Source organism: Xiphophorus hellerii, chromosome 16, assembly GCF_003331165.1.
Source record: "Xiphophorus hellerii strain 12219 chromosome 16, Xiphophorus_hellerii-4.1, whole genome shotgun sequence".
NCBI classification, from domain to species: Eukaryota; Metazoa; Chordata; class Actinopteri; order Cyprinodontiformes; family Poeciliidae; genus Xiphophorus; species Xiphophorus hellerii.
Window position 1 is genome coordinate 10,998,895 of NC_045687.1, and position 12,740 is coordinate 11,011,634.

General features: G+C 36.7%; 2 protein-coding genes across 6 annotated transcripts in view; both read left to right on the top strand.

Annotated features, from left to right (window-relative positions):
• Positions 1–1,005: 1,005 nt before the first annotated feature.
• On the top strand, positions 1,006–5,913 carry LOC116735618 (charged multivesicular body protein 6-like). Its single transcript, XM_032587621.1, has 8 exons — positions 1,006–1,304; positions 1,467–1,576; positions 1,702–1,789; positions 2,596–2,682; positions 3,106–3,171; positions 3,330–3,410; positions 4,921–4,996; positions 5,075–5,913. The coding sequence occupies exons 1-8, from the start codon at positions 1,239–1,241 to the stop codon at positions 5,122–5,124; spliced, it is 624 nt and encodes a 207-aa protein (XP_032443512.1). The 5' UTR covers positions 1,006–1,238; the 3' UTR covers positions 5,125–5,913.
• A 316-nt stretch (positions 5,914–6,229) lies between these two features.
• The window catches only part of LOC116735617 (brain-specific angiogenesis inhibitor 1-associated protein 2-like), a 54,508-nt gene continuing 47,997 nt past the window's right edge, over positions 6,230–12,740 (top strand). For 4 of the 5 annotated variants that reach the window (XM_032587619.1, XM_032587617.1, XM_032587618.1 and 1 more), the window contains exon 1: positions 6,231–6,466. In XM_032587619.1, the coding sequence (XP_032443510.1) occupies positions 6,395–6,466 (72 nt within the window). In that variant the 5' untranslated portion in view covers positions 6,231–6,394. Of the gene's footprint in view, positions 6,467–12,740 lie in introns of all 5 variants that reach the window. The other variant, XM_032587616.1, reaches the window with a different exon arrangement.

The window sequence follows — 12,740 nt, forward strand, 5'->3', positions numbered from 1 at the left end:
GAGATCATTTGTTTCTGCTCACCTCTTTCAGGATCCATCAAACAGTTATCCAGGTCCAATGTCTACATAGCAAGTCCACATATAACCCTCATGAATATTTTTAAAAGTTAATAAGATGTGTTTGTACTGATCTGGTATGTTCTGTTTTCTCCAAACATTGCTTTGTTCACCGTGATCAACCATCTCTTCATTGGTCCTAAAGACATAGATTCAGGAGCCTACTAAAACTCAAACCCCTGCTTACATGGAGGTGCTTACACCTCCTGATTATCAGTTAATCAATATTTAATATACTATGTGCTGCATGAACAGCACATAGTGCTAATTTTCTATTTCAATAATGTAGACTTAGAAATAGTGAAGCTTTTCTCAGCGACTAGTCACGGTAATGAAAATTATTTTTCCTGTAATCATGTTGTTTTTTTTTAAACAAAAGATAGCCAGAAACAACAGAAAAATGTGGTAAAATCAGAAGTTCCAGAATTTATACCACGGTTGAATACAGATTTGCAGCTCTGAACACTTTAAAGCACTTTGTAATTATACCTTGATGATGGTATCGTTTTGAACACGATACCATAATGGAATCAGGATGCCACTGATGGGTAATTTTTTTGTGCAAAGATGATTGCTCTTAATGGCAGTAAAAAAAAACTAAAAAAAAACTAGTCCATTTGTTTGCAAAATATGTATTTTCATATGAACCTTTTCACATTTTGTCACAAACCTAAAATCACAAACTTATTCTCGACAGGATAACTACTAGTCATTTTCTCCACAACTTGCTGTAGAGTCATTAAGAAAAATTAGTAAGTTAATAAATAAATAAATAAATAAATAAATAAATAAATAAATAAATAAATAAAAATTAAAGAAGGAGCTCTCCAGGGTGCTAACCATCAATCAGTAGGGGGTGCTGCAGTTTGAAATATAACACCGTAGTTGTTCTTAGCTTTATGAAAACTGATGCCATCATATGGCTGCTGTTTATTCTATGTAAGAAATTATCTTTGCATAAGATTAAGTGGTACCTAAAGATTTTAAACTTCAATCCCGAAGCGAAGTCATACCTCGGACGCCTAGTCCCTCCTCGCCTGCCGTAGGAAACGAGACAAAAATCGTGCGGACATGGCGTAAGCAGCTAGGCTGCTAGCCATTTGAGGCTGCTTATTACTATAACAAAATGCTCTACAACAAGTCGCATTTTGTGTGTCGATAAGGGAGGATGTGGCTAAATAATGGGAAACGTCTTTGGGAGAAAGAGCCGATCCTCTCGTGTAACGGAGCAAGACAAAGCCATTTTGGTAAGCTGAGCAGGGAGCTCCTGAAGATGAGCACAAGGCTACTCTCCTCGGACAAAATTAAACAAAATTATCTGTGCTTTATTAAATGGGATACCGCTTGCTGCATTATATCCACGACATATCTTTCTGAGTTTGTGCTTACTTTTATTTTACATTTTGCAGCAACTGAAGCAGCAGAGAGATAAACTGAAGCAGTATCAGAAAAGAATCACCTTACAGCTGGAGAAGGAGAGACTTCTGGCTAAGCAGCTGTTAAAAGATGGCAAGAAAGAGTAAGCAGACTTCGAGATGCAAATGACAGCAGTTTGTAGCAGATCCCAACCAGTGGCATCACTTGCTGTGTTCCCTCTATTTCTGCTGTTTACAGCTGAACATTTTGTGTTTTAACGTGTTGCAGAAAAGCACTGCTCCTGCTTAAGAAGAAACGCTACCAGGATCAGCTACTAGGGAAAACCGAGAGTCAGATTTCAAACATAGAACTTATGGTGAGTTTAATTTCTTTCTTGTTTAAAAATATATAAACATCGGTCTGATTAAGCTGAGGTGAAGTCCCCTGATGCATCCATGAGAAATATGAATCAACTGTAGAAATCTGATCTGCTGATTCTTGAGTTAGTCTGTTCCTAAAGTACTTTTCTTTAGTTTTGCATGAAAACAAAATTTCTACAATAAAATAATAATTCAGTCTAACCAAAAGCTACACAGATATCCCACTCTATCGACAGTCAAACAGGATTTTATCCTCACTTTAAAACAAAGACAAAATCATTATCAAGGCCACAGTTTACACTGTGTTTTGCATTTTATTTAACTTTTACACAATTAGTGTATTTGATGCAGTCAGCATTACTAGGTGTAGACTTCATTTTCTGTCTGTACTTCCTTGAGTGAATTTCTGAATCCAGCATGATCTGTGACAGATAATCAAATTCTTCAAAATAGACCAACTTTGAGGTAGTATTTAGCTGTGAGGTATTTTAAGTTTCACACTCTAAATTAGCAACCTAAATTTAGTTCTTCTTCAGACTTTGTTTTAAACATGCCAGTGATATTGAAAAATAGCTACGTTTTCTTCTGTTAACGACTTATTAGAATGTGAAATCATGCTTAAAATGATCAGATTCTGTCCCCCTCTACGGGCAGTGTTAAGTTAATTGTTAAATCTTAACAGTTGACTTAAATGTGACCAAACAACCCAATTCACCAGTTTTGTATTTGCCGTTTTGTTTTGTTGGTGTGCTTATCATTTATTCTGCAACTACGTTTTTAAAAATATATTATTTGTCAACAGGTTCAAGACATTGAGTTCATGCAAATCGAGGTGAAAGTCATCGAGGGGCTTAAAATTGGCAATGAATGCCTGAAAAATATGCACGAGGTACATATTTAGTTGTTTTTTTTTTCCTTCTGTTCTCTGTTTAGAAATGTATCTTTGCACATTTGTTGTATTCATGCACCGTTAAGCTTTCTGTACATCAGTGTACACTGTAACTGTGTCAGAGTTTCATCTGATAGGAATGCTTTCTATAATGTGATCCCTGCAAAAAAAAAAAAAAGGTCTGAGCAGCGCAGAAAGCTTTTGGATCGTGGTACAACAACATAGCTGATGCACATGGCTTTAAGATTAAAGGATTAAAGAAAAGCCTCAGTGACATCACTCTGAATGTTGCACATGCTTAGATACTTAGTCCTTGCTTAGGGGATTCATAAGTCTTACAGAATGTGAAAAAAAACTAACAATTTAGTCTGAAATGTAAAACAAAATTCAATGTGTTTTTTTTTGTGTGTTTTTTTTTCACAGATCATGTCAATAGAAGATGTGGAAAAAATCCTAGATGAGACCCAAGAATCAATTGAGTATCAAAAGGTACTTCTGAGTAACCTATATGCAATTGATTCCACTTCCTGTATATGTTTATTTGTTTACTGCTTTTAAATCACCTATTTTTTTTTACTTCAAATAGTGCAGATAGTCTGTGATTAAGTGCGGATATGCGTCAACAAGTCTACGTTTTGCATTTGCAGCACATAGATGAAATGCTGGCTGGAGCCATGACACACGAGGATGAAGAAGCAGTTTTAGCAGAATTAGAATCTATCACTCAGGTGGGTTCTAAGATGGATGTTTAACTTTATATTTATTCTAAAAATGTCTTATCAACCACACATCTCTCTGCGCTGCTCCAACTAAATCTATCCATAACGTCACTCCTGAGCTGTTGCTTGCGTCTTATGGAGAAGAGCTGATTCATATTAATTTACATATTTAATTTCAGATTTTTAATAGGTTTCCGAGGGCTTTTCAACAAGTCACAGCCTTGTAAGAATCTAATTACAAGTTGTAACCGAAACAATTGTGCTCATGAATTATGCAGATTTATAGGGATTAAAGTCTGTATTGTGTTATAATTGTTTTTAATGATACACTCTGTCAGACTGTGAAACATTACTATGTTTCATAATTGAGTGTTGACACTGGTTCAATGACTGCATTGATTCTTATTATATAAATAAAACTCAAAAGATTTCAGGGAACTGAAAATAACTGTATTAAGGGTAGAGTTCATCTTACCGGAGAAGAGCATCACATTTCCCTCATGTTTGGTCACCTAGAAATACCTTATCAGTGTTATAAAAAAAAAACTTAAATCCAACATACATCTTTGTTAGAGTAAAATATCTGACAAAAATTGTATTTTATTTTATTGTGGATTTTTTGCTTTGAAATACACAAGTTCATGTACTGCCTAACTTCAATTATAAATCCAGTTAAATTCAGTTTCAAACAGCCGCATCAGAGGCTTCATGGAGGAAAGAAAAGCAACACTGAAACTTTCAGGCAGTTGTAATTTTTATGGCGCACACAATTTTTAATAATGGCCATTTAAGCAAAAGCGGTTATTAATGCTGACTGAAACCTAAATTGTTGCTTAACATGTCTTGCACTTTGGATTTCCTTACATCGAGTACATTAAAAACATCTACTGTCCAGATCAAATTTTTCATCATTTTTCTTATACCAGATTTGGTTATAAATGTCTGGATTAAAACAAGATATTAGGAGATACAATCTGAGATGAGAGTTTATCTTTTGAAAGATGAGTCAAACTTCAGGAATTATTTGGCTTGAAAAAAAAAATCCCCAAAACCCTTTTATGTATGATTTACAATCTCACTGTCTCCAGTGGAGATAGTTCTACATCAGCTTCTGCAAAAAGGAGGGGAAAAAAAATTGCTTAAATGTACACCTTTCAAGCTCAGCTACATTCTGCAGTGAACCGTGGAAATAATAAAACAGGTTTTGCGGAAGAAGATGTTTTGGATGGATGAGCAAAATATGGACCTTTTTGGCTTTACTTGAGGAATACCACACCAGTTTATTTTGTGTACTAATGGCTTCAGGATTCTTGAGGGTTGGTTCTCATGATAGCATTTTTAATGAAGCAGTTTTTTTATTTCGGCCTCAAACTATCAATAAGTAGAATAAAGGTGCGCACAAATGGGTGTTCATGAAGTCTGTAAATACCTTTTTTTTTTTAGCTTGTGAACAAAACATTCCTTTAAACCTCCAGAAGGTTTTATTTTGCTTTGTTTTGTTTTTCTTCTTTTTATTCAGGGAGAAGATGTAGCACTGCCAGAGGTTCCTACTGACCTTGTACCAGAGGTACCAGAAGTTGCTAAAGTTGAAACAGGTAGATGTTATCTTTTTATTCTGCTCATCAAAAATTTTTCCAAACTTAATTTTGTTCTTATTTTTTTTTTCTTTTTAGAGAGGAAAGAAGCAAGGAAGCAAGAGGACAGAGAGATGCTGGCAGCCTAAGACAATTTCTGGTTGATTCCCAGCACTGATCTGCAAATAAAGCCCCTTTAGTTTTGTAAGAAGGGGAGGATTTGTATCCAACATAGACTTTTCACACAGTTTACAGGAGCATAAAGTGAAATATTGCATTTCTGTCTGTTTAATTTGGAGTTGTTTCATAGTCATTGTGCTATTAAGGCATGTAGAAAAAATAAGATTTTAGATGTTTTAAAATGACCATGAAATAATAATAAAAGGTAAAACCGTTTAAGATAATAAACTAAGCTGTAAAAAAAAAATAACAGGCTTTTTCTATCAAGTTGTAGAGCATGCATTTATCCAGAAGAGGGCATTATTTGCTTCCTTTTCTGTGGTAATACACTTTGACAATATACTACGTCCCCATTACAATGTCATTAGTGCAGTGAACGTGTTTATTGTCAAAAAATAAAAAGCTTCCTGAAAGTGGGAGTTACTTGGGAGAAGAATATGGTATGTACAGCCCTAGATTTGGGAAAGTGGGCATCAATTCATGTCAAGTTCAGAACAAATAGATCCCAGTGGTGTTTCGTAAAGCCTCTATGACTTGAAGCGTTTGTACATGAAATATTATATTGGAACCGGAGAAGTCGACTAACGGTGGATAAATTACACATATACCGAGACCTAAAACACATTATCCCAAATGACCCAGTGAACATAAATCAGACATATGGCCCAAAGGAAAACTTTTTGCCAATTACATAAATCCATTACTTCATAGTACAAATCAAATGTATTGAATCAAAATAAATTATTTATGTGTATTAATCAGGCTCCACTTGGTCATAGGTGTGGGAGGCGGTCACCAAATCTACAATTTGACAAGATAATGCTACATTCATGACTGTAGGAATTTTGCATTCGGTGTACTTGCAATGAAATTGAAATTATTAACCGTTATGTGGCTATTTCCTTGGGTTATGCTATGACTCTTTCTATGTGCTACACTTATGTCATGTTAAGGATAACTTCGCACAGCATGTGAATACCACCCAATATCTTCGAGATTGTGAAAAACACGGCACCCGGGTTCGGTCCGTGAATGCAACAGCGGGCTGTCAAGCAGCGGAGAAGGAAGGTGTGTTTAGTTTGTAGGTTTCGGGAGCGCAACCTCATTCCTGCGGTTGCGTTTCTGTCGCTCGCTGTGAGCTCAAACCTGCTTTTTCTACCTGTTCATTCACTCGTTTTTTCTTGTTTTTTTTTTTTTTTTTTTTTACTCGGATAAACGCTTTTGCGATAAAAACCGTTTATGGTCCTGGCTGAAGATTTCACCATGTCTCGCACTGACGAGGTTCATCGCTTGACGGAAAATGTTTATAAGGTAAGGCTGAACTAATGAACAAAGTTTGGAAATGTACATTGTGCTTATTTGTTTGGCTATTAACAATACGTAGAAGTGCACTGGTAATTTTCTTGTTAACATCTACCAAAAAAGCGCAAAAGCTGAGTTGGTTGCAATATGTCAAATTCACAGTCTAAAAAAAAGTGATTTTCGTAACGTCCTGCCATGTTTCCCAGGTTAATTAGGGCGACACCTTTCAGCCAAAACTGCTCACGAACCTGCAAAAATCAGGGTCACCGTCTCATTACACGAAGGCCTGTTGAATTAGTCCGCCTCTGTGCTCTTGATAGTTTAGGTTCGGTTAGGCTGTTCCCTGTAAACCGGTGGATTTATTCAAGCCTAGTCCTTTGAAATGGGAACAGCCTGCATTCCACAGGACTGCGTTTGGCAGGGAGGGTTGAGTCTCTGTTGCAACAAGTAAACATTTGTTCTCTTCCTCTCAAACCTGATTTTCATACAAAGACATGTGTGGACTTGGTGGCCAATGTTTAATTCTAAAATACAGGAGTGAGGTTAAAAAGTTGTGATTGTATTTGACTTGAGGATAAAAGCCATATCAAGTAGGTTAATTCATCTGATATATGTTATCTGATCTTTGAACCAGCATGGAATGACACCTGATGAGTAGCTGCACAAAAGGCTGATACATGTATATGTGTATAGACAGACACGCATATACGGTGCTCCAACCAAGTCTGGTTCTTGATGTCCAAAGTTTATTCCAGTCCTATTGGCTAAATCCATCATTTCATACAAATTATTTTTGCTGTAAAGTTAATTTATTCCAGTAATTTAGCTCACTATGAAACACATTATGCAGATTAATTACACACTGACATTTTCAAGCCTTTAGTTTGGTTAATTATGATAATTTCTCCTTACAGCTATTGAAAACAGGACAGTTATGGACTAGGAATTTACATCAGATGAATAACAAAACAATTTTAAGAAAATTGGTGAAATGTATGTTTAATACCTGCTTACAGGTTATTTTCACAAGGTACTAACGATCCCATCGAAACACATATCGCCTTTTTTTTAAAAATATGGCTTTACACCCTTCCTTGTCTTCAATTTTTCTGATTTGTTTCACATTTAAAACCTCATCCATTAAACAAAAATGGCTGAAACTTATGGCAAAAGTTGGTATTGAGACTGATGATTCTGCAAACTTTGATTAGCGTACAGTCTTCCAGAGTTGTAAGGATTATTCATTTACTTATAGTGGTGTGGGTTTATTAAGGAATATGGTAGGTCCTCTTCTTAGGGTCAGTTGAGGTTTTCTGTAAATTTTGTCCATTCAAGTGCAAACGCAGCAGTGAACCTTTGTCACTGGGGAGGAGGCACCCTGTCAGAGCCCTGACAGGCAGGAACTCTGAGGGGGCAGCGGAGTGATAAGGCATTCCCTCTCCTACTCTGGGGATCTGACCCAGTGGTAAATAACACCCAAGCAAGACTTTTTTTCCAGTTTAAAAACATAAAATAGTGAGATTCAATAAAAAAAAAAAAAAAAATATTGGATTTTTTTTCTTCTTGTTAAATGTATTTAACTTTTTAAAATAATTTTTAATCATTATTTAGTTCACAGATGCAGGACGTACATGAGTAAAGAGGGACTTCTAGATATAATCAGTGATACAAATAGTTGAAGAAAACTGAGCAATACCCTAAGATTAATCTTTAAAAAATGTGGCTCTTTTTTGTTGCTAAAACTGCAAATCTAAACTATGCAAAGCAGAAATGTAAATATTTGAGATGCATCAGTCAATTAGATCAGAAATTGACCATTTGGGATTGTGTTCAGACAGTCAACTACTGAAAAATCAGATTCAACATATTTACTGCATGCATTGTAATTAAGAACTGCCACCAAATGCGTTTAATAAAAATTTATCTACTTCACCCTGTTTTTTTCTTAGTTTTTTTTCTTTAGATGAAATCACTCCTTATAATTATATACAGTCTTTGGAAGAAAAATTTAATTGGAAGTATGTATTGGGCATCATGAGTAAATAATGCATTATTTGATATTTAATTCCAATCATAATTTTGCATTTTGGGGTATGTCTTAAAAGTAAAATACAAAATCCTAATTTGTGAGGGAAATCTTTGGAGCCTCTTCTTCCAATGACTGTGATCAACACAAAGTGAAGAAGCAAAACCTGAGTAAAAGCTTGATTATTGCATTTCTTTCATTGTAAACAAAAGATGACAAAAGTCAAGTGAAAAACTTAAGTTGAACCAAAGTTTCTCACTAATATGAAAGAGCAATACACTTAGTTTAGTACACCATCATAATTTCAAAGCAGTTTAATCCAATGTGAAAAATTCCAGGCAACATTATAATTTTTTTATTTTCAAAAAGTTATTTCTTGATTTATAAATTATATTAAACATTGGAGAACATGTATTCTGATCCTCAAAAGTCACTTTAGATTGATAATTATTCAATGTTTATTGATTAGAATGTTTTCTAAGCCAGTTCTGAATTTTTATTAAATCAATCAGTCACAGTGGAAAACTGCTGATTTTGTGAAGAAGTGTTCTGCATGAATGATTAGTTCTGCAACTCTGCTTTCTTGCAGTTTCTCTGCCATGTAGGGATTCTGAGTATGTCTGTAATTTTTCATTATATAGTATGCAAGGAAAGATCTCTTGAGGAAGGAGAGTTGTTAAAACATGTGGTGACTGTAAAGCAGTTGCAGCAAGCAGCTGGCAAGATACTGAGTAATCGCCAGGGTAATGAGGGGGGTAAATGCTGATGTGTCTCGTCTTAGCCCGATTTACTGTGTGTGTGTTTAGTAGGGTGAGACTAGGGATTTTGAATCTGCCTGCAAGCGTTGTGCTTTCGGTAAAGGCACTGGGCACACCTAAGCTTTATGAGATGATCTTGATCAGCAAGGGAGTTGGCACGGGAAACCCAGCAATTTTTGCATGATCCTTTGTTGACTTGAGTTCCCCTCCTTCCTGTAGGCAGGCAGCCCCAGACATGGCGGTTTGCATCTAGTTATCCCCATGCTGACTTGCTGAGACGGATACTTAGGACTGACACTCTGTTGGTGTGTGTCTGCACTACTGTCATCTCCACCAGCTGGTCATGTCTGTATAGGGTGGCGCTTCAGGTCAAGCCTCTTACGAAGCGGACGGCTGAAGTCTGAGCGATGACCTGGCTTGCTTAAAGTGAGCAAACAGATTAATTTAAGCAGAAGCTCAGGAAGAAGAATAGGGCTGTGTGTGGGTTCATACACTTTTATCCTAAACGGTGAGCAAAATGAAGGCTACACTGAGGCAAAGTGACCCAGCACACCCTGTAGAGGAATTTTTCTTGTATTTACTCAGTGTTTGTCAGAAGAAACGTTGTTTTTTCTCCCTGATACATGCAGTGCAGGTTTTAAACACACCCTCGGCAGGTGAGGCAATAGAAGGGTGTGACTCACTTCTAGCAACCCTCGGGACAGCTCACATTTTCCCATGCATTACCACACCCTGATTGTCAACACAACCTGGAAAACGGTGGACAATTTTGTCAAATATCTATTAATGTTTTGATCTATTTTTGATCTATTTTGTATGAGCTAATGGTGGTGTGAGGGTTTGTAAGATATTTTCTTGCCACACTTTGAACTCTTTAATACCAGTTGAGAATTACTTAAACATCAAAGCCTACCTGAGTATTGTTGCTAATCATATCCATCCCTTCATGACTAGCTTCATATGTCTACTTCCAGCAGAATAATATTGTCATAACGTTCAGCTCATCTTAGCTGGGTTCTTGATTAAGGCAACGAGTTTGCTTTACTCCACAGTTTGCTTTACTCCACAGTCACCAGAATCTGAATCCAGTAAGAACCCTTTTTAGGTGTGGTGGAATCATCATGAATGTGCAGCCAACAATTTGTAGAACCTGAGTAATGCTGTTACTATGATATTAATAAGGGTCCAAAATCTTAGGAATGTCTCCACCACCTTTCTTAATCTGTCATGAAGAGTTAAGGGAGTTTTGTATCCAAGAGGGGGTCCAACACTGTACCCACAAGGTGTTACTGATGAAGTGAACAGTGACTGTATTATGTAATAGTTTGGGTCTTGATTGCAACATTATCGTGAGTTTCACTATTGTCACATCAGCTATACTTGGTTGATAAGAGAACTACATCGAAACAGGCGGTCTCTTAGCAACAATGTGCCATTATTCTTATGCGTTTCTGTCCTGTCAAAGAACTCTTTGTTTTTGGAGGGGTGCTGGGGAGCTCCCCACTTGATCTTTTACAAACATGCATATCTTCATTTGAAGAGATTTCACGAGGATGCTAAAATTCCTCATAAAAGCTCCCAAATGGGTCTGACATAAACAGGGCTGGTATGTTGTATAAATACAGCACTGATCCTGTGGACTCTCATGAAGAAATTGTTTGGAGTCGCTTGTATGGAGATGTAACCCAGAGATTCGTTTGCTTTTCTTTTTGTTCTGGTAGAGTATGGTCACATCAGACACTGCTTGTTTAATAATACAAGATTTAAAAGAGTCTGAAGTGACTCAAGCTCCATAACATCTGCTTCCAGAATATAGTGCTTCAACAAGTTGATGCTTGCTGAAGCCTGGGGCTTTGAAATGATTGCATTATCCACTGCAGGAGGCTTCATAATCTTCATTGCTTGTGGAAGAGCAGATTTTGTTCTGTGCCTTTGACTGCGATGCAGAGAGGACTATTGCTCTACACACCCACCTTCTCTGCACGTCTGGGGGCGGATGGTTTAGAGACATTTCTCTTTTTCTTTTACTCAACGTTGCTTTTTCAAGGGCAGAGACTGGCAGTACTAACTGTGTACAGGCTGCAAAGAAGCCTCATAACCGTCACGATGCATGCAGTTGATTTGAAGTCACGTTGTGAATGTGGCTGCTGTCTGAAATGACACTATAACAAACATGAATGTTGCTGTGCTTGAAAAAATAACACTTTTATGTGGGTGGGAGAAAAAAGATAGAGGGGGAAAATAGATGGAGACAGTCCAGATCCTTGTTGAAGTCCCTAATTACTGAAGAGGGAGAAACTATAATTATAGACTGAAAGAGGAACAGAGACGGAAAATTCTAGTAAGTACTGCGTAAGTGCAGTGGACAATGGCCTTTCATGGAAGGGTCATAAACTGAACGTCAACATGCCTGTGGCAACTGTGTCCATGTCTGAGACAGAGGCTGCCACTTTGGGCAACACTGACCACACTATTTTACACACATTTTGCAAGTGGAGTAAGCAACAAAAGCCTTGCTACTCTGCACAAAGGAGGTAATTCTGCATGCATACCCACACGAACACTATGGCATTTTTTAAAAATTGAAAATACATTTAAAAATTTTATAAGTCTTGCACGCTGACAAAGAATTAAAAACCTGCAGAAAAGATGGTTGTTGAGGATTAGATTAACCTCATGCTGTCTTAAATACTGAACACTTGGTTAAAAAGACTGACCTTCAAGAAGCCTACTCTGAACACCCCTCATGTTTTTATAGTTAATTTTTGCTAAATATTAGAAACGTTTTCTATCCACCTTGCATTGTGATAAAACATAGTTAATAGGAACATTTTTTCTAAAAACTTTGAAATTGCCATGCTAAATTAAATATGCTGATGTCTTTTGTCTTGCCTGTGAAGTAATCAAAACTTAGTCATCAATTATGAACTACATTTTTTTCTTTCAAGTTTAAAAACAGTTGTTGGGTTGGTCAATTTTGAGAGAATTACAAAGAGATCCAGTGATCTCCTCTACAGAATAGACTTTATTTTTCTGGATAAAGAACTAAAGCTTTAAAGTAAGTATGGATCTTGGTTGCCATAGATACCAGCTTCTCTGTATTAGGTTAGCTGAGTGATGCCAAGGTGTTTTTTGGGGTCACTCTGTCTTTGGAAGGCAGTGAGCAAAGTAAATGGCAGGTCTTATGGGTAAATAATTTGTTATGCAGTGGCACAACACAAGAGGTGAAGAAGGAACAATAGAAATAAATTTTAAGGCAACGTGATTTTTCCTCAACCTGAGGCCTCTGAGACTATTGGGGCCAAACACACTTATAAAGTTTAATGTTTTGTCAAGTTGTGACTGAATCAGCTAAAATTGTACGCTGTAGCTTTTTCCACAGTGATAAAAGGTCTGAAAGTTTTAGGGGTATTTAGAGTGGGAGGCAGTTTTAACACGACAGTTTTGCTTATCCATAGAAATCATGACTACTGATCTATTGCACACTAGGAGCGGTTTA